The following is a 26,879-nucleotide window of genomic DNA, read 5'->3' on the forward strand; positions in this document are numbered from 1 at the left end:
GTTGCATGTTTTACGTGGCTGCTATGGGATTCTAGCAAGAACGTTTCTTACCTACGCAAAAGCCACAACGTGATATGCCAATTTCTATTTACCCTTCATAAGGACCCCTTTCATCGAATCCGATCCGACTAAAGTGGGAGAGACAGACACCCGCTAGCCACCTTATGCAACTAGTGCATGTCAGTCGGTGGAACCTGTCTCACGTAAGAGTACGTGTAAGGTTGGTCTGAGCCGCTTCATCCCACGATGCCGCCGAATCAAGATAAGACTAGTAACGGCAAGTAAATTGACAAAATCGACGCCCACAACTACTTTGTGTTCTACTCGTGCATAGAAACTACGCATAGACCTAGCTCTGATACCACTGTTGGGGAACGTAGTAATAATTCAAAATTTTCTACGCATCACCAAGATCAATCTATGGAGTCATCTAGCAACGAGAGAGAGGAGTGCATCTACATACCCTTGTAGATCGCGAGCGGAAGCGTTCAAGAGAACGGGGTTGATGGAGTCGTGATCCAAATCACCGATAATCCTAGCGCCAAACGGACGGCACCTCCGCGTTCAACACACGTACGGAGCAGCGACGTCTCCTCCTTCTTGATCCAGCAAGGGGGAAGGAGAGTTTGATGGAGATCCAGCAGCACGACGGCGTGGTGGTGGAAGTAGCGGGATTCCAACAGGGCTTCGCCAAGCGCTGCGAGAGGAGGGAGATGTGTCACGGGAGGGAGAGGGAGGCGCCAGGGCTTGGGTTTGCTGCCCTCCCTTCCCCCCACTATATATAGGGCCAAGGGAGAGGGGGGCGCAACCTTGGCCCTTCCTCCAAGGAAGGGTGCGGCCAGGGAGGAGTCCATCCTCCCCAAGGCACCTAGGAGGTGCCTTCCCCCTTTAGGACTCTCCCTTTACCTTATATCTTGGCGCATGGGCCTCTTGGGGCTGGTTCCCTTTGGCCCATATAGGCCAAGGCGCACACCCCACAGCCCATGTGCCCCCCCGGGGCAGGTGGACCCCTTGGTGGACCCCCGGACCCCTTTCGGCACTCCCGGTACAATACCGATAATGCGCGAAACTTTTTCGGCGACCAAAACAAGACTTCCCATATATAAATCTTTACCTCCGGACCATTCCGGAACTCCTCGTGACGTCCGGGATCTCATCCGAGACTCCGAACAACTTACGATTACCGCATACTAATATCTCTACAACCCTAGCGTCACCGAACCTTAAGTGTGTAGACCCTACGGGTTCGGGAGACATGCAGACATGACCGAGACGACTCTCCGGTCAATAACCAACAGCGGGATCTGGATACCCATGTTGGCTCCCACATGCTCCTCGATGATCTCATCGGATGAACCACGATGTCGAGGATTCAATCAATCCCGTATACAATTCCCTTTGTCTACCGGTATAGTACTTGCCCGAGATTCGATCGTCGGTATCCCGATACCTTGTTCAATCTCGTTACCGGCAAGTCTCTTTACTCGTTCCGTAACACATCATCCCGTGATCAACTCCTTGGTCACATTGTGCACATTATGATGATGTCCTACCGAGTGGGCCCAAAGATACCTCTCCGTTTACACGGAGTGACAAATCCCAGTCTCGATTCGTGCCAACCCAACAGACACTTTCGGAGATACCTGTAGTGCACCTTTATAGCCACCCAGTTACGTTGTGACGTTTGGTACACCCAAAGCATTCCTACGGTATCCGGGAGTTGCACAATCTCATGGTCTAAGGAAATGATACTTGACATTAGAAAAGTTCTTAGCAAACGAACTACACGATCTTGTGCTAGGCTTAGGATTGGGTCTTGTCCATCACATCATTCTCCTAATGATGTGACCCCGTTATCAACGACATCCAATGTCCATGGTCAGGAAACCGTAACCATCTATTGATCAACGAGCTAGTCAACTAGAGGCTTACTAGGGACATGGTGTTGTCTATGTATCCACACATGTATCTGAGTTTCCTATCAATACAATTCTAGCATGGATAATAAACGATTATCATGAACAAGGAAATATAATAATAACCAATTTATTATTGCCTCTAGGGCATATTTCCAACACAAAGAGGCGTGATGACGGAACTTATTACTTTGAAAACTCACGTGACGCCGAACTGTATCAAGTGATGTTACAGGCTTCCAAGATCTCTGGAAGGTTCTACAAGAACTCAAGGCCATGTGACATTCTGTCTGTTGCTCTGGAAACAAAAGAGCCCCCTGGCCGTGCAAGGGGTATAGGTGTTAATGTCCCGCACAAGAGGGCTTTCACACTCAACAAAGAAGGGAGGCTCAGCATGAAAAAAGCGAGGAGTGAATTGAAGCAGAATGCATTGTATGAAAGGTTGAGGAAGGAGATTTATCCGGCTGTTCGAAAGTATGTTGGGGAGTCAATGATGATACAGAAGACTCTAACACTGACAGATAGCCAGCAGATGGGAGGGGAGGCGAGCATGGAGGATGCTGCTTATTGCGCGACAACACTGCACAAGAGTAGCTGTGCATCAGCTGACCCCGGCGACACTGAGACTGCAGCTGCTCGTGATGATGCTATATCTGATCTATCTGGAATGAAAGATAGACTGAGGGGCGTGCTTACACATTATGAAGGTACATTAAATATGCAACAGCTTGGGTTTGCCCACCCTTCTTGGAAGATGGCCTCTTGTTGGACAATATGCCATTGAAGCCGAGCTGTGTGAAGTGCTACGTGACTGAAGTAAAGCCTGGATTCAATGAATTTGCCCTGAAGAATGTCTAGGAGACTTCGATGAGCAAAGGACCTTGGGAGAAACACTGTTACATCACATCCAGTGGCCACGAAAGGAAATAGAGTTCATCGATGAGATCCCTGAAGCCCCGCCAAGAGCAACCACTGTCGCCCCTCAACCGGTGACGCTCTCCTTGCCACAGCAGCTCTCACGGGTTGATGCATCAACATGTGATCAGCCGGCCCGACTTTGTGGCGTACATGCCATGTCATCCTCTGCCCCAAAGCAGCCAGTGGCAAGGCTTACAACTGCTGAAGATGCACCACCGATTCAGATGCCGGCCGCTGAAGCAGCGGGGGGAGACCCAGCTGCAGCACATGCTCAGCAGACCAACCTGGTGGAGCGGACTGCTAAGAAGTCTGATGCTTCGGAACCGCCTGCTAAGCATTCTGTAGGTCCAGAACCGATTGCTCATCAGTCCGTCGGTCCGCAGTCGCATGATCAGCATACCAATGCGTCAGCACTTCCTGCTCAGCAAACCAACGCGTGGGCACGGCCTCCTCAGCACACCGACAAGTTGGCACCACCTGCGCAGAAATCCGACATAGCTTCAATGCATGGTCAGCAGTCCGATACCTCTGCTCCTTCAGCCCAGCAGTCCGTCACAGCAGCACCGCCATCTCAGCGGCCCGACATAGATAAACCGTCTGCTAAGCAGTCCGTCCAAGCTTCACCATCTGCTCGGCAGTCTACCTTGCAGGCAACCAGACGTTCTGCCAGAAATGCTTCAAGTACCAAGAAGGAAGTGGCCAAAAAGGATACACCCCCGAGGAAGCGCAGCGGGAAAGTGAAGAGGAAAGAGAATGATTGCCTCTTACTTAAAGCACTCATCGCCCAGAACCAAATTAACAGCAGCTTGTTCGAATCGGGGAGTAATATTATTTCTGACGACATGGATGATGAAGAAGTACGTTTGTTGCTTGCTAAAAGTAAAGCAGACGTACTTCAAGCACGCTATTACGTCCATGGCCAGCCATTTCTTGTTGGCGAATACTTTGATGAGTGCAGCTCTAGTTGTCGCGAGTTACATGAATATTGCATGGATCTAATGTCAGAAGGTCATCATGGTTTGCTAGTCCACTACAATAGAGATCATTTCCGACACGATGTTGGTTCCATCAATGTGAGTTTCGAGGATTTACATCTCTTCTTCAACTTCAACGAGCTCGATGCCACTCTTGTTAGATGCCTGATGTTGTAAGTACTTAACAAACTCTGATCAACTTCTCCATACAAGGTTGTAAATGATAAACAGCTAACTGCATTTTATTCCTCTCAGGGGATTGAACGCCCAGAGAAGAAAAAGGGAGAGTATGTATTTCATAGATCTTGAATTAGCAAATGGCACAACAATACATGGTAAGGACCTATGGATTGGGCCGTTAACAAGGTCGTCCGTTTCTTCAAAAACACGTCCCATGCAGAATCATTTCTCTGGCCATATCATGAATGGTAAGTCAAGTAAACAACCACACATACACTGATTGTCTTTTAGATTTTGACATAATTCGTAAGTTCATGGCTTTCTTAATATGTAGCAATCACTGGATATTGGTATTCATTGTTCCAAACAAGAACATAGTTTACTACATCGATTCTCTCAGAGAGTCAACAAACGCTCATGATCTGAGCATCTTCAGCAATTCATGGATAGGTACTGAATTATGTGATGTTGAAATTAATTTGCATTCATATCTGGTTCAATAATTGATGTTGTCAAAATTCATCTTCATTTGTAGTGTGCTCGCATTGTGAAAAACTAAACTAGGAACATGTTCAAGAGGGAACTGCCTCTGCAGCACGAGATCGTTTCTCCGGTAACACATCGAAATCCGTTATTTTCGGAAAATTTATCCAACAGTCTGCAAATACCTTTTCTTACGCTAGTCAAATGTTCAAGCTTCTAAATAAACCTCTTTCTATTTTGTCCAGAGAAAAAATAATACATCTAACACCGGTTAGGTTGTTCCTAACAGGACAAATACATGACTAATTCTGTACAAAAAAATTCAGTGTCCTCCGCAAGAAGCAGGGACCAACCTTTGTGGATACTATGTTTGCAGACACATGATCTCCATCTGCAAATCTCTTGATAGTCGTGACGATCCTTGCGAATTAGTACCAGTAAGTCTATCTTAATTAATATCTTCTACTCCACTCATATGGCACATTCTGATCTTAAAAATACTGCAGCTCATCTTAAAATTGAGGACCCCTGAACCGCTTCCGGCTAGTGAATTGCTGATGATTCGGAGATTTATCAGCGACTTCTTCCTGAATCACTACATCAAATGCACTGGTGATAATGAAGATTTCAGCATGCCTTCTCCTGCAACATTGAGTAAGAGTTAGCCGCTAAACATATATTGTTTTCCATCTGATGAGGTCTTCGTATTTCGTACACTATGATTAATTATGTAATGCATATATGTGTGGACAAATCATTGAAATTTAGCTACCATATGTTCAATTGCAATTGTTGCGAAATCTGATGAATGTTCTTCCCGTGGATACTATTTGTTCAATTAAATATTGTGGTGAATTTGCTTTTTGCGTACTGATTCAAAATGGGATATTTTTGTTTATTTGTTCAATTGAATATTGTTGCGAATTTGCTTTTTGCGTGTCGATTCAAAATGGGATATTTTTGTTTTTTTGTTCAATAGAATATTATGGCGAATTTGCTTTTTGCATGCCGATTCAAAATGGGATATTTTTGTTTTAACCTGGCAATAGCTCCGCACACGGTTCAACTAACGGAGTGTGTGCGATTCACATCGGAAAACATACGTCAATCATAGCGAAACCGTCGGTGATACACAGCAGATCACAAACGATTTGCAGCACTACTACGTGTGCGTAGGGTCTCCGGAACCGTTTGTGATATCGCGTTATCGCACACGAGAACTCGGAGTAAACCGCGCCCAATGTAAAATACGATCCCAATCGTAATTTTTTCAGGAAACGTGTGGGATCCCAAACGAAAAGCACACGTCACTTTTGCGGCAACCGTCGGTGATACCCAACAAATCACAAACGGTCTACAACACTTGTATGTGTGCGAAGGGGCTCCTGAACCGTTTGTGATAGAACATTACCGCAGACGGTAATTGTTGGGAAACGTGTGCGATGGAGTCTTGCATGGCAGACGGGTTACCAGAAAACTCGTGTGCGATGGGGCACAAATCGCACACAGTTCATATGTTGGCCCATGTGTCTTACATATTGTTTCCCAAATGGTTCATTACGACAGACCGTATGGTTTCACTACGTCATTAGAAACGTTTAATCACCGATACCACACGTGCGAAAGAATTTATTGTGTGTCGCATCACACACAATTACATTTTGGAAGGCCTCTGGATCATTGCTCCATATCCCCGACGGTTTATGGGTCGTGTGGGAAGCACACCCTATCGCCCGCACTCACTTGGCGACGGTCCCAAATGCCGTCGCGGAAAGGGGTTAAAACCTGTTTGTATAGCACCGGCGCGTACCAGTGTTTAGTATTTTTGCCCCAACACCAACAAAAAAAATAAAAAAATACATATCATATATGTGAAAATATCACAAAGTTGGACTAACAAGCAAAAATTCTACACGATACTAATATCTAATGACTTGGTGCTATATGAAGTAGCGCATAAGCTAAGCAATGATGCAAATAAGAAAAATACAAATAGATATTGTGAATATCAGCTAAGTGCTAATATATTTTCAAAAGTGGGGTTGATTAAAATATGTGTTTATTAATTAGACATACCCACATCTAGTATCAAGCGCAACCCTAAACTCGTAATGGTGCCATCAACAAGTGGAATGGTTGATGCAACACTACAGGAAACTGGTCGTTTGACGAGCATCTACCTCTTCGCAGACAACTTCTATAAAATTTTAGGAGAAGGTTCTGAATGTCAAGAGTTTATTCTTGCACATTGTTCATATCATGTAAAATCATTGTTTGTACTTTGTGCGGAGAAGAAATGCAACTAGTCAGCAAGATCATGGTACTTTGAAGAAGGTTTCAATGGTGGTGCGCATGCTTGCATATGGCTATCCAACCAATTCTATTGATGGTTAGATTGGAACGGTAGAGATCACTTGAATTAAGAGTTTGAACAAAATTGTGAAGTCTATCATTGAGGTATTCAGAGATGTATATCTTCGAGCTTCAAATGAAGAGGACACTGCAAGACTTCGTTAGATGGGTGCACCAAAGGGCTTCCGTGGTATGTTTGGAAGCATTGCTTGCATGCATTGGAAGTGGATGAAATGTCCTGCAACATCACATGGACAATTAAAAAAAATTAAAGATACAACCATAATTCTAGAAATTGTGAACCTTTGGATGTGGCATTCATATTGGATCGGCAGGATCTCACAATGACCTAAATGTTTTGCAAATATATCCTCAATTTCCAAGGCTTTATGTTGGAGAGACACCACCGATGAATTTCAAAGTCAATGGATGTCAATACAACATGGGCTACTATCTTGTTGATGGCATATATCCTACGTGAACTACCTTTGTGAAGACAATATCAAACCCTCAAGTTAACAAGAATATTCACTTTGTGAGGTGTCAATAAACATGTATAAAGATGTCGAGCAGGCATTTGAGGTTGTACAGGCCCGCTTTTGCCATTGTGAGTGATCCTGCACGATTTTGACACCAAAATGATTCTTGGTGCATCATGACCGTGTGTGCGCTCTTGCATAATACGATCATAGAGAACGAGTGGAAAACTATGAGAATGAGAGGAACAAACTTATATACCACATGCTTAGCCGCAGAGGGATGAAGGACGACTCCAGAAATTTCTTGAAATGCATCGGCGGATGGAAACCCGTGCAAGTCATGAACAACTCTGTGATGATATAGTTAAGCATATGTGGTCGCTTCACGGTCAATAAACTTGTCCGTAGTATGTTCTACTCCAAACTGATTTGGACCATTTGTCCTGTTTCAATTTGAATTTGAATTTCGAATCAAAATTTCATATACTATGGTTTTGAAATGATTATCAAGCATGTGTGTCTGTAATAACATTGTTTCAATTATTACATTGATACCATTTGCATACTTGTTTGATGGGAAACAGAAAGAAAAATATATTCTGGGAAAGACGTGTAGTGTAAACTGAAAAAGAAAACTCACCGAGCATAGGGCGGGGTGCATTGAAAAAAAAAACTGACCCGAGAACTTCTCGTGCCTGTGTAAAACTACTTTTATGAGAAGTTTTGTAGAGAGGGCGAGTTTATACTCGTGTAGGTGAGCGACTTTGATTATACTGTGTTAAAAAAAATTATAGAGAGGCACGCGACAAATTTTTTTAACGGAAGGGGGCACGTAGCATCTTTATCTGCAAAATCAGGCAGACAAGTCAACGGACCGTGCCGGAATCTCTAACAGGCACCCCGTGTTCCTACACGGTCACTGCCGCGCGGGCCCGCCCGGCGCAACGTGCCGCGAGGTAGCCGGAGCCGTGCTCGCGACCCCCTGACACGTGGGCCCCGGAAAAGGAAGCGTCACGCGCACGAGGCATCAACAGACAGGGAGCGCGCCTTAAACAAGCGGGGGTTAATAACGACGGCATTAATCACATTTGATTTCCTTCCCTCTCCCCGAAAATCTTCCACCTCCCCCCTCGATCGAGCCAGCCAGCGACCTCGTCGTCGCCACCACCACCAACCAGTTCCCCCTCGCCGACGCAACCATCCCCCCGTGCGCCGAGAGCCCCGGATCAGATCCCCACCGCCCAGCCCAGCCCAGCGCTTCGCCCATTCTCGGATCCCGTCCCGGGCCGCGCGGAGCCGGCTTGACGGGGTCCAGGTGACGGCGGTGCCCCCCCCGCTCCCGCGGGCCATTGCCGCTCCGCATTGGGGCGCGCGCGCAGAGATCTGAGGCCGGCTGGGAGGCGGCGGGGATGGGGCGCCGGTGGGCCCCGGGGATCTGCGCGGTGGCGCTGCTCTGGCTCGCCGCGGCCGCAGCCGGAGATCCCGATCCCGACGAGCTCGAGCGCGCGTGAGTCCCGCCCCTCCGCCCTGTTTTTTCCCTGCCTGCTTGCTCGCTCTGTCTGTCGGTGCTGCCGATTGCGCTGCCTGTGCTGCGCTCAGGGGTGTCGAAACGGATTTGGCATGCTATTTATTTTTGTTCTTTGGATTGCGCAATGTGGCGTCGCGTCTGCTGCCAGCTCTCTCATTCTGTATATGCACGCGCGGTGTTTGCTGGAACCGTGAATGATTTTGCTGATACACGCAACGGGATGTTACGGTGTCCTGTCCGGGAGTAAGAATGGGAAAGCGCTCCGCGGTTCCTGCAATGCTAATTCTGGCTGTCCCTTCCTTCTTCAGTCCCACCTTGTTTCAGGTCATTTGCTTCTCATGTCTCCATTCATTAGATACAAAGTTAGGTGAGATGTCGAGGAATAATATGTGGTTGGTACTCCTACATCGTGACTTGTACATGGACGAGGTCATGCTAATATGTGGTTGGTACATACACTACCTGGGCAAGGTCATTTTGTTACTGATACTTGTGAATAAATAGTTGCAACCTCGGAGCAGCGCTGAAAGTTGAGCTTTGGTTTGACACTGGCTGATTTGATGAATTATGCTTGCTTCAGAGCTGATGATTGAGGAATATTTCTCCTTGTTTCGTTTACTTCTCTGCTTCCATTTTAGTGATGTGAAGCATTAGGTCCTGATATCTTGTAGTCTCCATCGGACATTGCCAGATTAGTAAAAAGGTCATTACTTTTTTCTTTTATGTGAATGACGATTCTTCTTAGATGATGATACGCTGAACACCCAGTCACCCACAATGTGTATGGTATTTAGTGAGGCACCACATCAAAGGGCTCATCGAGAGCACTGGATTGGCTACTTTCTTAGTAATTAAACCCTGAAGCAGACTACTTCATTTACGAATATGCTTGTGAACATTCAGTTGAAAATGATGAAAGACATAGCCGTGCTCATTATGTCCTAGACTTTTATCGAATGTTGAGCTTTGGTTTGACACTGGCTGATTTAATGAATTATGCTTGCTTCAGAGCTGATTAATGAATATTTCTCCTTGTTTTGTTTACTTCTCTGCTTTCAATTTAGTGATGCGAAGCATTATATCCTGATATCTTGTAGTCTCCATCGGGCATTGCTAGATTAGTAAGGTTATCATCTTTTTTCTTTTGTGTGAACGATGATCCTTCTTAGATGATGATACACTGAACACCCAGTCACCCACAATGTGTATGATATTGAGTGAGAAACCACACTGAAGGGTTCATTGAGAGCACTGGATAGGCTTCTTTCTTAGTAATTGAACCCTGAAGCAGACAACTTCATTTACGAATATGCTTGTGAACATTCTGTTAAAATGATGAAAGACATAGCTGTGCTCAGTATGTGCTAGGCTTCTGTCAAATTGGATACCTGTTGAGTATTAACCAGGTATGCCTGTGCAGGTTTCCGATTGTGGAGCCAGATTATGGCCACACTAAGCTCCGTCTGTCAGAACAAGGTCTTGAGGCCATTCGGAGGATCGAAAATCCTATCGCTATTGTTGGTGTAAGTTTGGATTATTATTTGGAAGATCTTATATCCTTTCTCAATTTTCATTTTTGAAAAAAGCCAAAGCACCATCTTATGTCTGCTGATTGTTTGGCCAACACAGGTCATTGGTCCATATCGATCTGGAAAGTCTTTTCTTCTGAACCAACTTCTCTCCTTATCATGTGATAAAGGTAGATGCTGCTTGGCTCCTCCTTGTATTAGCCATGGATTCAATGAAATGCATTCCAGGACTAACAATAAATAAATTAATAAACTTGATGAGGCAGGTTTTGGAGTTGGTCATATGCGGGATACTAAAACTAAAGGTGACTTTTTTGTTGCGAGATCATGTTCTTGTAGCTGTATTCTCTATTTGCTGAGGGAAGTTTATAAATTTATGACCATACCTGTTCTCTTATTGCAGGTATATGGATTTGGGGTAAACCTGTTGAGATGGATGTTGATGGCACCAAAGTATCTGTCCTTTATCTTGACACAGAAGGATTTGAGAGTGTTGGGAAGTCCAATGTATACGATGATAGGTTTGTGCTCAGATGTGTGCTGTGTGCCTTTTTGTGATCTTTTTCTAGGACTGAAAATCATACTGTGTTGGAATGTTTTTCTTTGGGCAGGATATTTGCTTTGGCGACAGTCTTAAGTTCTGTGCTTATCTATAACCTTCCTGAGACGGTTCTCTCTCTCTCTCTCTCTCTCAATGTGCACATATAATTTTATTTTATCGTGACTCTGCACATTGCAGGTGCGTGAAGCTGATATATCTAGGCTCTCATTTGCTGTTGAAATAGCTGAAGAATTCTATGGAAGGTTTGTTTCCTCTTTCTGTTCTCATTTGCAATTTAATCTTTTCTAACACTGACATTTTCCCTTGAAATTTCGTTTGCTACTTGTGGCGAGCAGAGTGAAGGTAATATTCAGTTTTCTTGAATCTATATCAGTACAATAGGAATATGTATAACTATTAACAGAGCTTCTTGTTCTGAATTGCATCAGGGAGAAGAGATTGCTTTTGAGCCAGCAAAGCTTCTCTGGCTTATCCAGAGGGATTTCCTGCGTAAGTTACTTATTAAACAGTTGTTCTGTGAGTATGACGAGAAAAATAGAGCTAGTGTCTGAACCTAACAAGTATATGACTAATGGCCATTATTCTGTACAGCATGTGATAAACCCCATACAAGTATATGTCCATTTTAGCAACGTGTTAATAGGGTTCAACAAGCATAGCTTACACCAGTTTGATAGACAGAATTGACAGAACAGCAAACTATGGGCTGTTATTCATGCAACATCAGTTATTGCACCACTATGAGTAATCACATATCATTCATTTCCTTCCTGTATCCCAATACTTTGCCTGTTTATGAGATTGTGTATGTTTAATTTGGACAAACAATACATTGTACTTGACTTATTGTGAAACAGTACAATCTAAGTAGAGCTGATCAGTTGAGCCTTTCGAAATGTCCACTAAAATTTTGCGACAACATAATGACATGTTATTTAGGGTTATTTACCACTGTGGTGGTATCAATGTTTTTTATTGAAGCTGTTAGTTGTTAACATTTTGCTGCGTATTAGATGATGTTTTCGCTAGTGTTAGTCAGAATGATCACTTGAGTTATGCACTTTCCTTACCATCTGTCTCAACTATCTGATATTTTGCTTACTACTCTTGTATTATCACATAGAAATGTCCTCTGACAGTATTTAATTTTTTGAGCAGAAGGAAAATCAGTTCAGCAAATGGTCAATGAAGCCCTCCAACGGGTGCCTAATGATAATGGTTAGTCCAATTAATGATGTTTTAGCAGAGAAAGTTATTACGTATAGTACAACTGACATGCTTTTTTGCTGTATCTATTTCTTCAGGGAACAAATATATTGACGAGGTACAGTTATCTATGAGTCTACAGTGTCTTACAAAAGAAATCGAAATCCGAACTCATACAATTTCTTTTTCATAATGTGTTTTTAGGTCAATCAAATCAGGGATTCGTTGGCAGTTATGGGAAACAACAGCACTGCTTTTAGCTTGCCCCAGGTACATATATGCTAAATTTGACCTAGGTTCAAACTTTAGTTAAGATAGCCATTAGCTACCTTAAAGATCTTCTATTCTTGTTTATGAAGCTTATTTTCTCATATAAAACCTCCCATCAGAAAATACAAGTGAGAGCACAAATTCTTTGAATGATTGCTTGCAAAGTTTCTCTTCTGAAATGTAGTTGTAAAAAATATGCTAAAACCGTATTCCTGAACTACCTCTAAAAAATTTTTAGCTTCAACTTTTTTATAGAAGTCATTCTAAACACATCTAGAGACTTAATATTTTTCTAGAACCATTTTGTTAACTTGCCTTTATAAATGCGTAACTGGAGGGAAAATCTCATAAATTATTTCAGAACTTAACTTTTTTAATGAGTATTCATATAAGCTTGTTTTCATATTTTTATTTTGAACATCTGTTTTCAAATTTGTCATGTAGAAGGTTATTTCAGAAGCTTAGGTCCGAAACATTTATTTAAAGTGATACTTATCAACATACTCCAACGATAGAATATTGTTCTTTTTGAACCATATGTTTAAGGCAAAGTCAATCTTGAAAATAATTTATCATGGCTTGTTTAAAAAACAAAACCGTTTCCAAGAGGGTTTCGGCAAAGCTTGCTTGGGAAAATTCAGTTTTGAGCTTTTGGTACAACTTCTAAAAACCTAGTACATTGGAAACTTGATTTTAGCAACTCTTTCTGAAATTTGTTTTTGATATCCTAGTTTTAAATCAATGGCGCTGGTTGTTATTTACAGCCTCATCTACAAAGAACAAAGCTATGCGACATGGATGACAAAGAGCTTGAGCCGTTATACGTTACAAGGCGAGAGCAATTGAAGCAGGTTGTTGGATCCATCATTAAACCTAAATTTGTGCAGGGAAAAACTCTGAATGGAAAGGAATTTGTGTCCTTTCTGCAGCAGGTAAAGATACTTGATGTGGTTGATGTTGACCTATAGCTGATAAATTAGTTTCTTAGAATAATTGTTCCTCTTATGCTTCAGATACTTGAAGCTTTGAATAAAGGAGAGATTCCATCAACCGGATCTCTTGTTGAAATTTTCAACAAGGCTATTCTTGAACGCTGTCTGAAGGTATATAAGGAAAAACTGGAGGGCTTACGTCTACCTGTACCAGTAGAGAAACTGCAGCAAATTCATGAGGTGGCGAATGGCGAAGCCAAATTGCTGTTTGATAAACAGCACTTTGGTAAGCATCATGCTGTACAGTCAATCCTCAAGCTTGAAGATGAGATTACAAAGGTTCGTTAATAGTTCTATGTTGTTCTAATGTAACGGATATTTAAATGCACGTAGTCTCCAATTGGTACTAATTGTTTTGATGCACTTCAAAATGAATTATAAAATGCTCCTTTGATATGTACTATGGTGATACAGATCTTCATGTGGATTCTCGAATCTTTTTGTTGTTTTGCATTGCTTTTTGTGCCATTTCTTACATGCCTTGTAATAAACTTCCACTCAAGATAATATATTTACATACTTACAGGGTGTACCTTGTAGGTGTACAAAAACTTCCTTCTAGCTAATGAGTATCAATCGTCCAAGCTTTGCGAAGCACGTTTTTCGGAATGTGAAGATCAAATGGATCACCTTCAAGTCTTGAAACTTCCTTCCATGGCAAAGTTCAATGCAGGCTTTTTTTACTGCAATCGGACTTTTGTAATGGAATGTGTGGGGCCTGCGAAGGAAAGATATGATCATAGGATGTCAAAGGTCTGTCTTTTATTCCAAACATACTTTGCATGACAAGTGGATACAGCAGCACCTATGCACATTTATGGTCAATTATTGAACTCTTTCTACCACTCATTCATTGCCCAGTATCATATTTCATCTCATCTAGCTATTGTGCTAGAGATTCAGGCATTTCCATATTGGTAACATTTTCTCCCATGGGTAAGGCTAATATTTGTGACCTTATATCATCACTACTGGTTCCTTGAATAGCAAAAGAACCATGCAGGCTAATGAACTAGATACATGACATTAAGTCTTGAGAAACATCCCAAAATAAAACTTATGATTCAGCTCTTTGCATCCGTCATTTAAACTCTGACAACTGACATGTTGAATCAGCTTTTCGATATGCCATGCTTCAAAATCATGGCGCATGTTAGAGATACGACATGCAATCGAATACGATGAAGACGAAATCAAACACAGGGACACAAGGATTTAACATGGAAAACCCCTCCAACACGAAGGGGAAAAAACCACGGGTGCCAACCAACAAATCTTCTTCACTATATTGGGGGAAGCTACAAACGCCGGGGATTTACAACTGATCAACTTATCCCATGCGGCAGCTTACAATGGATACACATACTTCCAGGAAAATAACTACTTGAGTACACCTTTTTTTGCGGGAAACTACTTAAGTACACCAAGCTAGTAAGAAGCGTGTGAAGTACTTGAAAGTCTAATTTACCTTAAGAATGATTTCTCCATTTTCCCTTGGGAGCTCCTCAGGTTTTTAGGTGCATCAAATGGAGAACCATAGTTTCTATTACCGTGTCTTCTGAAGTCAAACAAGCTTAAACTATTGAAACACAGCAAAGCAATGATGTTAAGTGTTGCAGAGGCTCAACAAAGATAGATGGTCAGAACATAAATTCAGAAGAAACTTCAGCAACTGACCTGCCTACATCTCCCACACCGTCTACATAAATTGTGAAGTCCGAGATGAAGTGCAGAATGTCATCACACGCTGTAAATTTATAAGAATTCACAGTTGTTACAAAACTGTAGAGGAACACATTCATTGAGCTAGTTCAGACCATTACCTTTGGTACCTCAAAAATGAGCAAGTAAGGAGTGATGAAAATGGAGACCATCTCTTCTAATAGCATTACTATGGTATACTGCATTCACAATTTAACAAGACACTTCTCAGAGCTATATAGAAAATACAAACCACATAGCCAATACAGATATATCCTGGATCTCAACCAACGATGAAAATCTAATGCCGGTGGCAGATGATATCTAGGAAGCTAACCACTTTGCTGAGTCCTGTTAATCGAAACACCAAAACTAACCTGTTTTTTTAGATATATCACTCTTTAGCTGAAAGAGATGGAAAAAGAACTTGAAAGCTCAACATTGTCATATCTATATCAGGGGAAAATGTCACTTATATGTTCACCTATTAACTAATTTAATTGTCCCATGCTAGAAAAAGAACTTTAACTATTGTTATTATTATCAAAAGCCAAAATGCTACAGAAGAGTATTGTCTTAATCACAACAGCACTATAGCTGAATTCAGGTACCTGAAACAGTGTTTCAAATTCTTTCCGAACCAGTTCATTGCTTTCTTTACCACGCCGCCGCTTCGGCATGTAATGGGTTTGCTGGACAACGAGGCACATAGCCCCTTCTGGGTCAATCGCTTGAAGTTCATCAGCCACTACTTTTCGACTTATAGCTGCTATTGTTCCAAAAACAATAGTATCCCAGAATAGATTCCTTCCGAAAATCTTCAAAAGTTATAGATGTGAAATATAGAAGGTGGATAAGATGCAAGTAACAGGAAGCCAAAAAGTGCCGACAAAGAACTTGCATGACCCTCAAGGATGGATTCACCCAGAAATCCCATAATTATAAGAGCACCAGCCAAACCACCAGAAACAAAAGATACAAATTTTGCTATGATGGAAATCAGTGGGGTTGGAAATTGCTTCAAGTAATTCAACGAATGCACAGCACTGTTGTTCATCCCCCAGGCGGGCGTCACTGAAAGGGGCCCCACATGGGCTAACTTCGCTCTGCTCCAGCCCAAGCCTACCGGCGACGGCCTGAGCTCCGCTCTGCTTGTCAGAAGTTAGCCTTTATCATTATACCTGAATTTGGATCGTAACATAACAGAGCATCACAGATTCTGCAAATTGTTATGTTCTGTCTTTACTCACAAATCTACAGGCCGCTTCAATTCTTTTGAAGCTTATGATTAATATCTAACTGAACTCCAATTTGGTATTGCATGCAGATGCTCCTCAAATCTCGTGCTCTTTTCATCAAGGAGTACAATAACAAGCTCTTCAATTGGTTGGTGACCTTCGCTCTGGTCATGGTCGTGCTTGGGCGCTTTGTGATCAAGTTCTTTCTACTTGAAATTGCTGCATGGGTAATGTTTATCTTCCTGGAGACATATACAAGAATGTTCTGGTCAGCAGAATCGCTTTACTATAATCCAGCTTGGCACATAATCGTTTCATCCTGGGAAACCATCGTGTACAGTCCACTTCTCGATCTGGACAGGTAGGTCTTTCGTCCCCATGTAATGTAATAAATATATAAGAGCAAACATATATTATCTCGCAGGCTGCCTTCTTTTCTAATAATATGTCACCCTTTGTGTCCGCAGATGGGCCATCCCCATAGCCTTGTTGCTATTATTTTGGCTTTTTTACTGGCGTTGCTTTGCTAGAAGGAAACGTGGCAGCCGCTCGGTGCTGCCACTGTACAAGAACTCTCACAAGAACTCCAGTCGCCCTAGATCAGACTGATCACATACATGGGTTTGTTTCGGCAGTGGAGGTACAAAATATCATCCCCAAAAGAGATAGAAGAACAAGAGGATAGTTTGCTACTGTTATGGCTGATGACGGTTGCCGTAACCCCTGTGCTGCGTCTCGGATTCGTTTTGGCTGATGAAGAGATGGGAGTTTTGGCGTCTGGTGCTTGCGCTTAGCGTTTGTTGTAACATGAATATGTTTATGTGCTTTATGTAGCATAGGATTTTCTTACGAGGTACGGCCTCATTCATTGTTTATTGTTCGCTTTGCGAACAAACCTCATATATGAATTGGTTTTCTTAAGCCATAGTGGGCATAATTTCTGAACAGACTGTGATGGACCTTACATTTTTGCCGTAATGGGCAATGGAATCCCTTGGTTTGGGCATTTCTCCAAAGTGTACTTACGTAGTGTCATTTACAGCGTCATTTCCAATCAACTTTGCATGCGTCGGTGAACACAAAGTGTACTTTTGATGGTTCCTGCATAAAGGCAATCTCGACGATCGCCACTCCGGTGGTGGGGGGACTATTTCTCTCGGTGATTTTATGTGTTTTCTTCATTTCCTACTACTCTTTGTTCCTGCCATCTTCAGCCGCGTTTGCCAAGTTCAGGGTGCATCTCCGGCCAATGTTCAAACAGTGAAGAATTTCTAATGCCGTTTATAAATATTTTATGGAGTTGATTCAGGCTCCTGCAGTTTCTACAGGCGAAGATGTTAATAGCCAGGATCTCTCGTTCGTTCACTTTTAATGTTCGTCGAAAAAAAGAAGATAAAATATTTGAAAGCAGGCTGCCAGAAACGACGTCCATCCAAAGTACCCGGCAGCAATGAGCAATGACAACGCACAGTTTTACTATCTGCTGTGTTTCAGGAACATAGCGACGAGGACACTAGAGGTCACAGCCAAAGAACAAATAGCATAGGATTATCAACATCCACCACCAAGATATGTCCGCCCAATAATAATTTCGTGGGACTTCCTGGCCCCAAGGAGCGGGCTGCTCCTACGAGGTCGATCCAGATGAAGCCGGCCCGCCACACATCCTCTTCTGGAGGTGCTCCAGGCTCGCCACACGATGCAGCGAATCAGGTCTGCCCATCTTGCCGGTATCCATGGCCTCGTTGAGGAAATTGTCATCTTCTTGCGCAGAGGAAGCCATCTCAGGCATGTACCCGTTACCTCCGGCCTCGCTTGTCGAGAAGTAAGCGCTAAGGTCGTCTGGGACGGCCGCGTCGGAGGTGGCCTCCGATGGGGAGCCGGTGAAGGGCATGCTGAGGGATGACATGTCGGAGCCAGCAGGGAACAGAGCGCTCATGCCTGTCACCCGCTTCACCGAGTCCTCTGCCATCTTCACCTGAGAAATTTGGTGTGTAAGTATGTTCAGAGCAGACAATGGCCAACATAAAGACTATAGGATACAGTGGCAACGGATCTTTCTCTAAAAACTGGGTATCGTGCAGTCTGAGGTGGAAATGTCATTTCGAACAAGCCTAAGCGGCCGATCCAAGAGACACAGATGCATAGCACAAAAGGCATATAATAAAGGAGCATACCTTTGCTCTTAAGGTTTCAACATCTGCTTTTAATACCCTATTGTCAACAGCAGCACCATTGTATTTCTGATTAACATCAGCAAGTCGCCTTAACAGTGACGAGTTCTCAACTCTTAACTGTGATACCTGTAACGAGCCAACCACAACAAAAATTCATAAGGCGAAGATTTCAGTATCATGTGTCCATCAACAAACGACATTGTAAATTATCAGACCTGTGCTTCTAGCTCATTCAGGTGAGCTGCCTTTCTGCTTCTTGAACGCCTGGCCGATTCCCGATTGGATTGCTTCCTGGAACCAGTCAAGAAGCTAGCATAATATCCAAGAAGTGGACGCTCAATAGCGTCATAGAGAGAGACCCCAGCACAACATCAGGAGTTACACTATTCACGATAAAAAGATGCTAAAGTGCAAACCAGCATACCATGATTTACAGTTCAATAGTTTGACATTACTAAAGACCGAAATGCCGTTCTGCAATCTATACGCCTAGTGCGCTGTGCATACTTGTATCTAACTGTGGTATCATTTTCAGTCCTGTACTAAGCAGACCATTCATATCTTTTTTATTCTACTTGATACAATCACTCCATCAGTATCAGACAAGTCATCTAACGAATATGATATGGATACGTTTTTTAACCTTTACTTGTCCATTGAACAATCATAAAGCACAGAAGCAATGACCTATGTCTGTAGCCAAGATATGAACACCCATACAAATTACTCTGCTGTGTAACATGGCAAAGAGATGATGATACTGCTGGAAACTGACGGAGCTAAGCAAGTGGGAAATTCTAAAGAAAGGGCTAACTTGAGGGCATTCGTGCATGACGAGACAACAAGATGGTGCATATAATTACAAGCAGGTAAAAGTGATTACCTCCTCCGCAGTCTTTGATCAGTAGGGGGACCATTCCCAGTGATCTCATCTTCTCCTTCCATATCATCATCTTCTGACTGCTCCCGCGAAGAAGAGCTAGCAGCTTGCTTTACAAGGGCATCGGCATTTTGTACCAGATGCGGACCCGACACCCCACTTGCGCCACCAGCTAGCTTGTTTTGAACTGGAACCACATTACCTAATATGTGTCCAAAAGCCAGACATGTCATGTCAGCATCACAGAATATGCTTTTCTGCTTATGTTTCACAACATGGCATAGCATGATGCCACGGAACTATAATTTACACTACTCAGTTAAACTGTGAAGTCTATCTGCTCAAGGAAAAAACAGGATGATTTCTTTTGAGAACTCAAAACAGGATACTGAGTGTGCCCTCCTAGGTCGGGGAAAGAGAATAAACATAAACACGCTTGCCAGCAGGCAATCCAGCAAAGAAATGTTTTAACAAGATTCCAAGAAATACAATTTAACACTGTTCATTTCAAATAGAATATTTCCATTTTTATGAGAATCAGAAAAAAGATGTAACAAATCAAAGATTTAAGAACCATTAAGCAAATATGGTGCACAGTAGTTCATTCCCTACCGCAGGTTCCTAACTAGTTCAAAGATGTGACCAGAAGATAAGTACCTCCTATGGGATTAATAGTGCCTATATGCTGAACATCTGCATTTGGCAATGACGGACTAGCTGCAAAACGTTCTGGAGGCATGGCACCAGAGGCCTGCGGACGAAAATGACATGAGCTAGTATTACAAATGAGCAGAATAACAGAAATGCATTAAAAATGAAAATGACACAAGCTAGTGTTACAAATGAGCAGAATAACAGAGATGCATTAAAAATAAAAAAAAAGCACGTGAACTTACTTGTCCTTTTAAATATAATAGCAGTGTATAATAAAGCAATAAATATAGAGTTAGTTCTTAGAAGTTAGAAGCGAACACGTTATTCAGCTCCAGGTAACGCCTCCTATAGTGGGGCGGCCGACCCGGGTTCAAAGCCTGGGTCCCGCATACAAAATCCCCCTCACTGGCACGTTTAGTGCCAGCTCCCCACATGAGAGTGTTCGAGGGAGTTCCTCACCTTCCAAAAATCCCCCGGGGGCTGTCTTCCCCCCACAGATTGAGTGTTTTAGGGTTAGTTCTTTGAAAAGGCTACAGTTGGAATGACATAACAGTACGAGGAAAAGACACACAACTTAACAGCACATCTTTAGTGGGGGGAACATAAGGAGAGAAGTTCTGATTAACGAGCAAATCAAATTATTAATGTGCTGAAGTCAAAACTCAACAGCTCATATAATTCCCAAGCATAACAAAATAAGCTAATATCATTGGTCGTGCAACTGGAAACAGACAGAAGACAAATAAAGGTGACATCAGCCAACTAAAGCACAAGCACATCTGCTTTACGACAGGGATTCAAACTGAGCACCCAAACACTCACCAAAAAGTGATCAAATGGTGGCCGCATTGGACTCCCAAACAGTCAGAAATTCACAGAATCATCAAACTCGCAACACATTCTGTGATCTCTATGCTAGCCAATGCCTACACATAAGGATAAACCATTTTGTTTTTGTCTTTGTTTTTGTTATTTGGGGTACAACTACAGATGATGCACTATGAAGACAGATTTTGCCCGAACCCATCCAGATCGCAGATGCTACAATATCATAGCCAAGGCGGGACCGAAGCAGTCGTATTGTATATACCATATACAGATTCCTAGAAGGGAGCAGGCAATGCAGAGCTCTGCAGATCACATTACTAGTAGTATAAGGTAACCACAATGACCGATCTAATAAAATGGCTAAACATTTCGGAGCACGGCCTAGCATTCGAAACGCCTAATAAGATGGTAAGAGCTGACGGTCGTACCCTCCACATGGCGACGGCGGCGAGGTCCTTCTCGAGCTTCTGCTTGAGCATCGCGTTGTACTCCACCGGGTCCACCACCGCGCCCGTCGCCGCCGGCGCCGGCGCCACCGCAGCGGCGGTCCGCTTCACCTCCGCGGCCCCCACTCCGCCCCCGCTAGCACCGGCCATCGGGCCAGGGTCGGCGGCGGGGCTGTCGAGCACGGCCTCCTCGAGGAACTTCTGGAAGTACCACTCGGACGGGCACCGGTTCATCGCGCCCTCCGCGCCGCCCCCTCCGGAAGACGCGGGGCCAGCGGCCGACGCCCCCGCCGGCCGCGGCGACGGCTGGCCCCAGAAGGGGTCGGGGATCTCCTCGACGGAGAAGACGCGCTCCATGCGACCGGAATCCGCCGTCCGAACCTTCCTGATCCCGAACCGCGGCGCGGGGAGGGCGAGGCTGCGGCGGGCTGGGATTCCACGAGGCCGCGGAGGATTCGAGGGTTTGATCGGGAATTTTCCTCCCTCTCTGGTCGGTGTTGTGTCTCGCTTGGGGGGAGAGGGGAGAGACGGGTAGTGGGAGGGAGGAGGAAGAGACAGGGAGCGGGGATTGGATGGTGGCTTGGCTGGTTGGTAAAAGGGAAAAATGGTGAGTCAGCAGGCGGGCGATCACGAGCGCACGGCTCCGCGCCGGCGCACGCGGCGGTATTGCGGCGGCGCGGATTTCCTCCCCTTTTCCGTTGTTTAGATGAGAATCTGAGCTTTTGATTTTTCTTGGCTTTCCCTTTTTAGAAATAAATTGCACTCCTATTATTTCAGTTTCAAAATGGATGCTTTCCTAGAAGGCCGGTGGCGCGGGTAGCCTTGCTTATCTTATCTTTTTGATTTATTTATTTTCGGGAGAGACTTCTGGTTTGTTCATTAACTGTCAAAATAGTACAAAGAAAACAAAAAATAACAATTACATCCAGACCCGCAAACACTTAACGACGACTGCAAGCACTAGAGCGACTCAAAGGCCCGACAAGACCAGGGTAACATAGACGAACGAAAACCGAATCCACGTGGATCCACCAAAGAGAAACGCCAACCGGACACCGCGAGATCCGCCGGAGATAAACCTCCACACGTCCTCTAATGACACTAGAAGCACCACTGAGACGGGGTCAAAGCGGGAGGAACCTTATTACATCTTAAGAGAGGCGAGCAAGACACCATTTAACAAAACTAAAAACAACACAAAAGGGAACCCTCCAACCGGCAAAGGTCAAGATCCATCGTGCCTCCATAGCCCTAAGGATACAAGAGAGGAGGTACGGGAAACCCTGGCGGTTGGGTGCCCTGGGTACGAGCTGTTATTTTGCCGAAAAAGGCTTGCGCCCCGCTATATTAATAGAGCAACCACTCGATACAGCCAGAAATTCGATGCTGGGGCAAACAACACAATCATGCCCAAAAGAAAAACAAGAGAAAAGCAAGAGAAAGAAATGCCGGCAGCACCGGATGAACGAGAGCTGATGCGTCCCGCAACCGCTGCGCCCACCGGAAACATCCACCACGCTCCAATGCCATCGAGTCGCCGCGAACCAAGCAACACCTTCAAGAAGGACTGCGATGACGACGACGCTGCTGCCCGGACGAATCCTAGGATTTCTCCCGGTACACGGAGGGAAGCGGGCGAGAGGTACTCCCGACGCCCTTCAAGAAGGTTGATGGCGCCCGCAGGCGTCACCGCGTCGGTGCTGGGCGGACCCGAGAGGGATTTCGCCCTACCCCTCATACCCACAACCCAGGACCAACCGGCGGCTCCACCACGCCAACCGCCCACCAACCTGCGCTACCACAGTCACGAGGACACCACCATCGTCTCTCCACCGCAGACGCTGCGAGGCCGGCCGAACCAAACGAGACCACCGCCGATAGGGACCAGGAGCACCACAGCCATGTGGGAGGGGACAACCTCCACTGGCACAAGCCGTAGCAGACCGGACGCAGGCGCAGGAGCACGCCGGACCCCCTGCCCAGCCGGGCCCAGATCGGACCCGTTAAGCTCCTGCTGCCGCGCTGCAGCCGACGCAGCGCAGAGCCGCCGAACCCAACGACCGCATCCCGCCAGCCCAGCCGGAGGAGACCCGCCGGAGGACAGACCAACCCGCCCTGACCCAGATCGGGCCCAAAAGTGCCCAGATCTGGGCCTGCAGGGCTCCGCCGGCCAACCCCCGCCGCCAGCCGCCAAAGGGCCGCGTCGCCGCCGAATCTGCGCCCGATCTACACCGGAGCACCGCCCGCCGAGGCGCACCGTCGCCGGAAACCGCCGCCCGAGCCGGGGAACCGCGAGGGGGAGAGGAAGAGGGCCGCCACCGCCGACCTCGCCATGGCGCCGCGCGGGCAACGCCCGGCCATGCCAGCGGCGGGAGGAGGGGTGGGAGGAGGGGGCTGGGCGGCGAGGGGAGGGAGGGCCGCCCCGGTCGCCCTGCTCAGGGGGGGGGGGGTACGGGGAGGGAGGGAGGGCGCGGGTCAGGATCTGGGCTCAATGATTTGCACCCACGAGCTGTTATTTTTTGGAACTCCTAACACACAATTTTAGCTTAGTTTTTCTAGTTGTGCTAAGTTGTACCGGCGGAGATTTTTTTAGGTCAATTTTACCTTTCCTTTATATCAAAGAAACAGTGCATGGTGTTTGGAGCGAAATTTGAAAAATAAACCGGCTTTTATTTGAGCATTGATGCATGTTCATCATTTCGTTTCTAAAAAAATTGACACGGTATTTTTTCTCTCATTTTTATTTAACACGGTATAGATGCAGACGCTCATATACGTACACATACATTCATCCCCATAAACACGCACACACTCCCTGCCTATTGGGGATATTACTACTGGGCGTAAACCGGCCAGGAGTGGCCGGGTTAGCCCCATAATGGTTCACTGTATCTGAAGCCCATGAAGACAAAGACGGTGACGCTTTATGAAGGCCCAGGGCCCAAAAGCCGGTTTAAGGCCTGTAGACATAAACCGGCGTTGATATGTAAACTTGTGTTGTAAGATAGAAAGAGTAGAGACCGGGCCGGACACGTTTATGAGCCGGCCTCGGGATTCTGTAAACCGACGGGCGTCAACCCATGTATATAAGGGGACGACCCGGCGGCGGTTTGTGGACAACAGACAACAACTCGAGACTCAGGCAAAGCGTATTCGCTCCCTGGTCATCGAAACCCTAGCAATTCCACAACAACTGGATTAGGCTTTTACCTTCACCGCAAGGGGCCGAACCAGTATAAACTCTCTGCGTCCCTTGTCCGCTTTAACCCCTTTAAGCTAACCCGCGCGATGGCTCCATGACTAAGTCCTTTCCTTAGGACATCTGCCGTGACAAAACCACGACAGTTGGCGCCCACCATGGGGCTATCGCACGATAGTTTCAAGTTCTTAGAGGGCAGCTTCGAAGGACTCAAGGGCTACGCTGTGGGCCGGATGACCAAGAATTCTCGTGGCAAGCTCTACATCGACGATGCAGGCTGGGGCCCCGAGGCCGGCTCAATCGAGTACGGGTACCGGGTCCCCTTTGGTGGCATACACGTCTTCATTGGCAAGATCGGCGAACCGGGCCCTGAGCTGGACATCTGCACCGACCTCGTCGAAACGGCTCAGCGTGCGAGATCTGCCCGGGTTAAGCCTGTCATGAAGCGTGCCTTCGTGGGAGTCATCCACGGAGGGGAATCTGAGGATAGATCGGAATCTGGTGGTGAAAACGTCGTTTATTCCGGCGACGAGTCATCAACTGGAGAGACCGAGTCGTTATATCAGTTGCAAGATGGCCGGATTGGGGGCTGTTCCGATGGCGACAGTATTCTGGACCCCTTTGATCTGCCAAACCGGGCTGCGATCTTCATGGCCGGTACGCAACCAGCGCTCCACTCTTTGACCGCGGCAGCGATGATTTCCGGATCAGCAGCAGCGACAGCGGCCGGGGCAGGAGGCCCTGTGCAACCGTCGGCTCAGGTTCTATCTGATTTATTTGACGCTTTGGCAACGCTGATGGCGGAGGTTAACCCGGCGGATCAAGATGCACATAATGCGGAAATCGCGAAGGTGAAGGATCAGATCGCCCAGGCCAAAGCCGACTTGGCAGCTGAGGATACCAGGATGGCTGCGGAACGGGCCGCATTGGATGCACGGGCTTACCGGCTTATGCTGGATCAGAGTGCGTCAAATGATGTCCTGAAGAGGAGGTACCAATCTCGCCTGCCGCTGGTTTATGAGGCCAGGAACCTCTTTAACACCCCAGGTAGGGATGGCAATGGGTAGGGTATGTGCGGGTACAACCTTCTTCTACCCAAACCCATACCCACAGAAAATTTCTATACCCACCCATTTCAATACCCATGGGCATAAATTGGCACCCATGCCCATACCCATCGGGTATCCTATACCCAATGGGTATCCAGTGGATATAATAGTTATAGCATTTAAAATTTCAAAATGTAGAGAAATGGGTTTAAACTTCAAGTGATCATGGATGAGTAGTATATCACTAACACGAGCTACTATGGTGGGTGGCCTCTTGGAGGCATCAAGGGAGTATGAGCGGGCGGTTAGTAGAAACCCGGTACAGTGGGAGGTCGTGCTGGGAATGGGGAATCGCTGGATCGAGCGTTGGATAGGAGTCTGGTAGCAAAGAGTCAAGCTTTCAACTTTTCAACGAGTCACATAGGACGCATGAGGAGTGGCGAGCAGGTGATTACGGGCCTATGAGCTATGGAAAATTTAATGAATCGAGACTTAGGATGGGCCATAGGAGTTGGATGATGACCCCACATGTCATAGGAGTTATTTTCATTTATTAATTGTTTCTGGGTATCCATTGGGTTACCCATGGGCGCAATGTCATACCCATATCCTACCCATATATTTTGCGGGTATGGATACCTATTACCCATGGGTACAAAATCTCTTCCAGTCTTGCCCATACCCGTTGTTTTCGGGTAGGGTACCCGCGGGTACCCATACCCATGGGCAAAGCTGCCATCCCTAACCCCAGGAGCAGGGACCAGTAATCCGTCGATGGTAAACCGGGCGGAGGCACCTGGAGCGGGGGCGCCGGTTCAGCCACGATTGGTGGATCCGCCTCGCCATAATCACGTTTTGCCACAGCATGTCCCAACACCACCGGGTCATTACTCTAACCTGATGGACAACATTGTCGCTGCCGCTTCACGGCCGGCGGCCCTTCCGATCGAAGACGAGTCTCTGGTGGCAGTCGAGACGCGACGGGCTAGGGAGCTTCTTCAGACAGCTTTGGTTCAGCAGCAGGCTTATTCATATAGTCGCGAGAGGATCCATTCTAGTCCCCGCCCAAGCCGGAGCTACAACAGGCGTATGGATGAACCGGCAGTATCAAGCAATGCGCGGAACCGTGATCCGCCCGTGGCCATAACCCGGCGGGTGGTGGTGGTGATGCTCAGGATGTGGTGGATCGCGCTAGAGCTCGTCGAGAAGCCGAGTTAGCAGCACAGCATGAGGCCCGCCAACTTACTCCGGTTCGTCCAACCACATCGGTGGAACCAGGGGTTACCTCTACCTCTTTGGGAGTACCGTGTCTCGTCCC

At 45.7% G+C, this 26,879-nt stretch overlaps 2 protein-coding genes across 4 annotated transcripts; one reads left to right on the forward strand and one right to left on the reverse strand.

The window, feature by feature from the left end:
• Window positions 1-8,372: 8,372 nt before the first annotated feature.
• LOC123123207 (guanylate-binding protein 4) lies at window positions 8,373-17,275 on the forward strand. Of its 2 annotated transcripts, XM_044543672.1 has the most exons (17): window positions 8,378-8,809; window positions 10,251-10,353; window positions 10,460-10,529; window positions 10,626-10,664; window positions 10,763-10,880; window positions 10,971-11,028; window positions 11,099-11,163; window positions 11,257-11,263; window positions 11,350-11,410; window positions 12,080-12,139; window positions 12,226-12,245; window positions 12,332-12,397; window positions 13,162-13,329; window positions 13,411-13,668; window positions 13,930-14,142; window positions 16,418-16,689; window positions 16,796-17,275. In XM_044543672.1, the coding sequence occupies exons 1-17, from the start codon at window positions 8,712-8,714 to the stop codon at window positions 16,935-16,937; spliced, it is 1,818 nt and encodes a 605-aa protein (XP_044399607.1). In that variant the 5' UTR covers window positions 8,378-8,711; the 3' UTR covers window positions 16,938-17,275. The 2 variants fall into 2 exon arrangements, 1 of the variants encoding a protein (XP_044399607.1); XR_006460562.1 differs by lacking the exon at window positions 16,796-17,275 and having other exon boundaries at window positions 8,373-8,809; window positions 13,916-14,142.
• Window positions 17,276-17,755: 480 nt separating this feature from the next.
• Window positions 17,756-21,889, reverse strand: LOC123123208 (bZIP transcription factor RISBZ2). Of its 2 annotated transcripts, none has more exons than XM_044543673.1 (6): window positions 21,296-21,889; window positions 20,043-20,136; window positions 19,389-19,587; window positions 18,721-18,814; window positions 18,506-18,631; window positions 17,756-18,306 (listed from the first exon to the last, which is right to left on the reverse strand). In XM_044543673.1, the coding sequence occupies exons 1-6, from the start codon at window positions 21,668-21,670 to the stop codon at window positions 17,956-17,958; spliced, it is 1,239 nt and encodes a 412-aa protein (XP_044399608.1). In that variant the 5' UTR covers window positions 21,671-21,889; the 3' UTR covers window positions 17,756-17,955. The 2 variants fall into 2 exon arrangements, with proteins under 2 accessions (XP_044399608.1, XP_044399610.1); XM_044543675.1 differs by having other exon boundaries at window positions 18,721-18,796; window positions 21,296-21,888.
• Between the last annotated feature and the right edge of the window lie 4,990 nt (window positions 21,890-26,879).

Source organism: Triticum aestivum, chromosome 5D (assembly GCF_018294505.1).
Source record: "Triticum aestivum cultivar Chinese Spring chromosome 5D, IWGSC CS RefSeq v2.1, whole genome shotgun sequence".
Lineage (NCBI taxonomy): Eukaryota > Viridiplantae > Streptophyta > Magnoliopsida > Poales > Poaceae > Triticum > Triticum aestivum.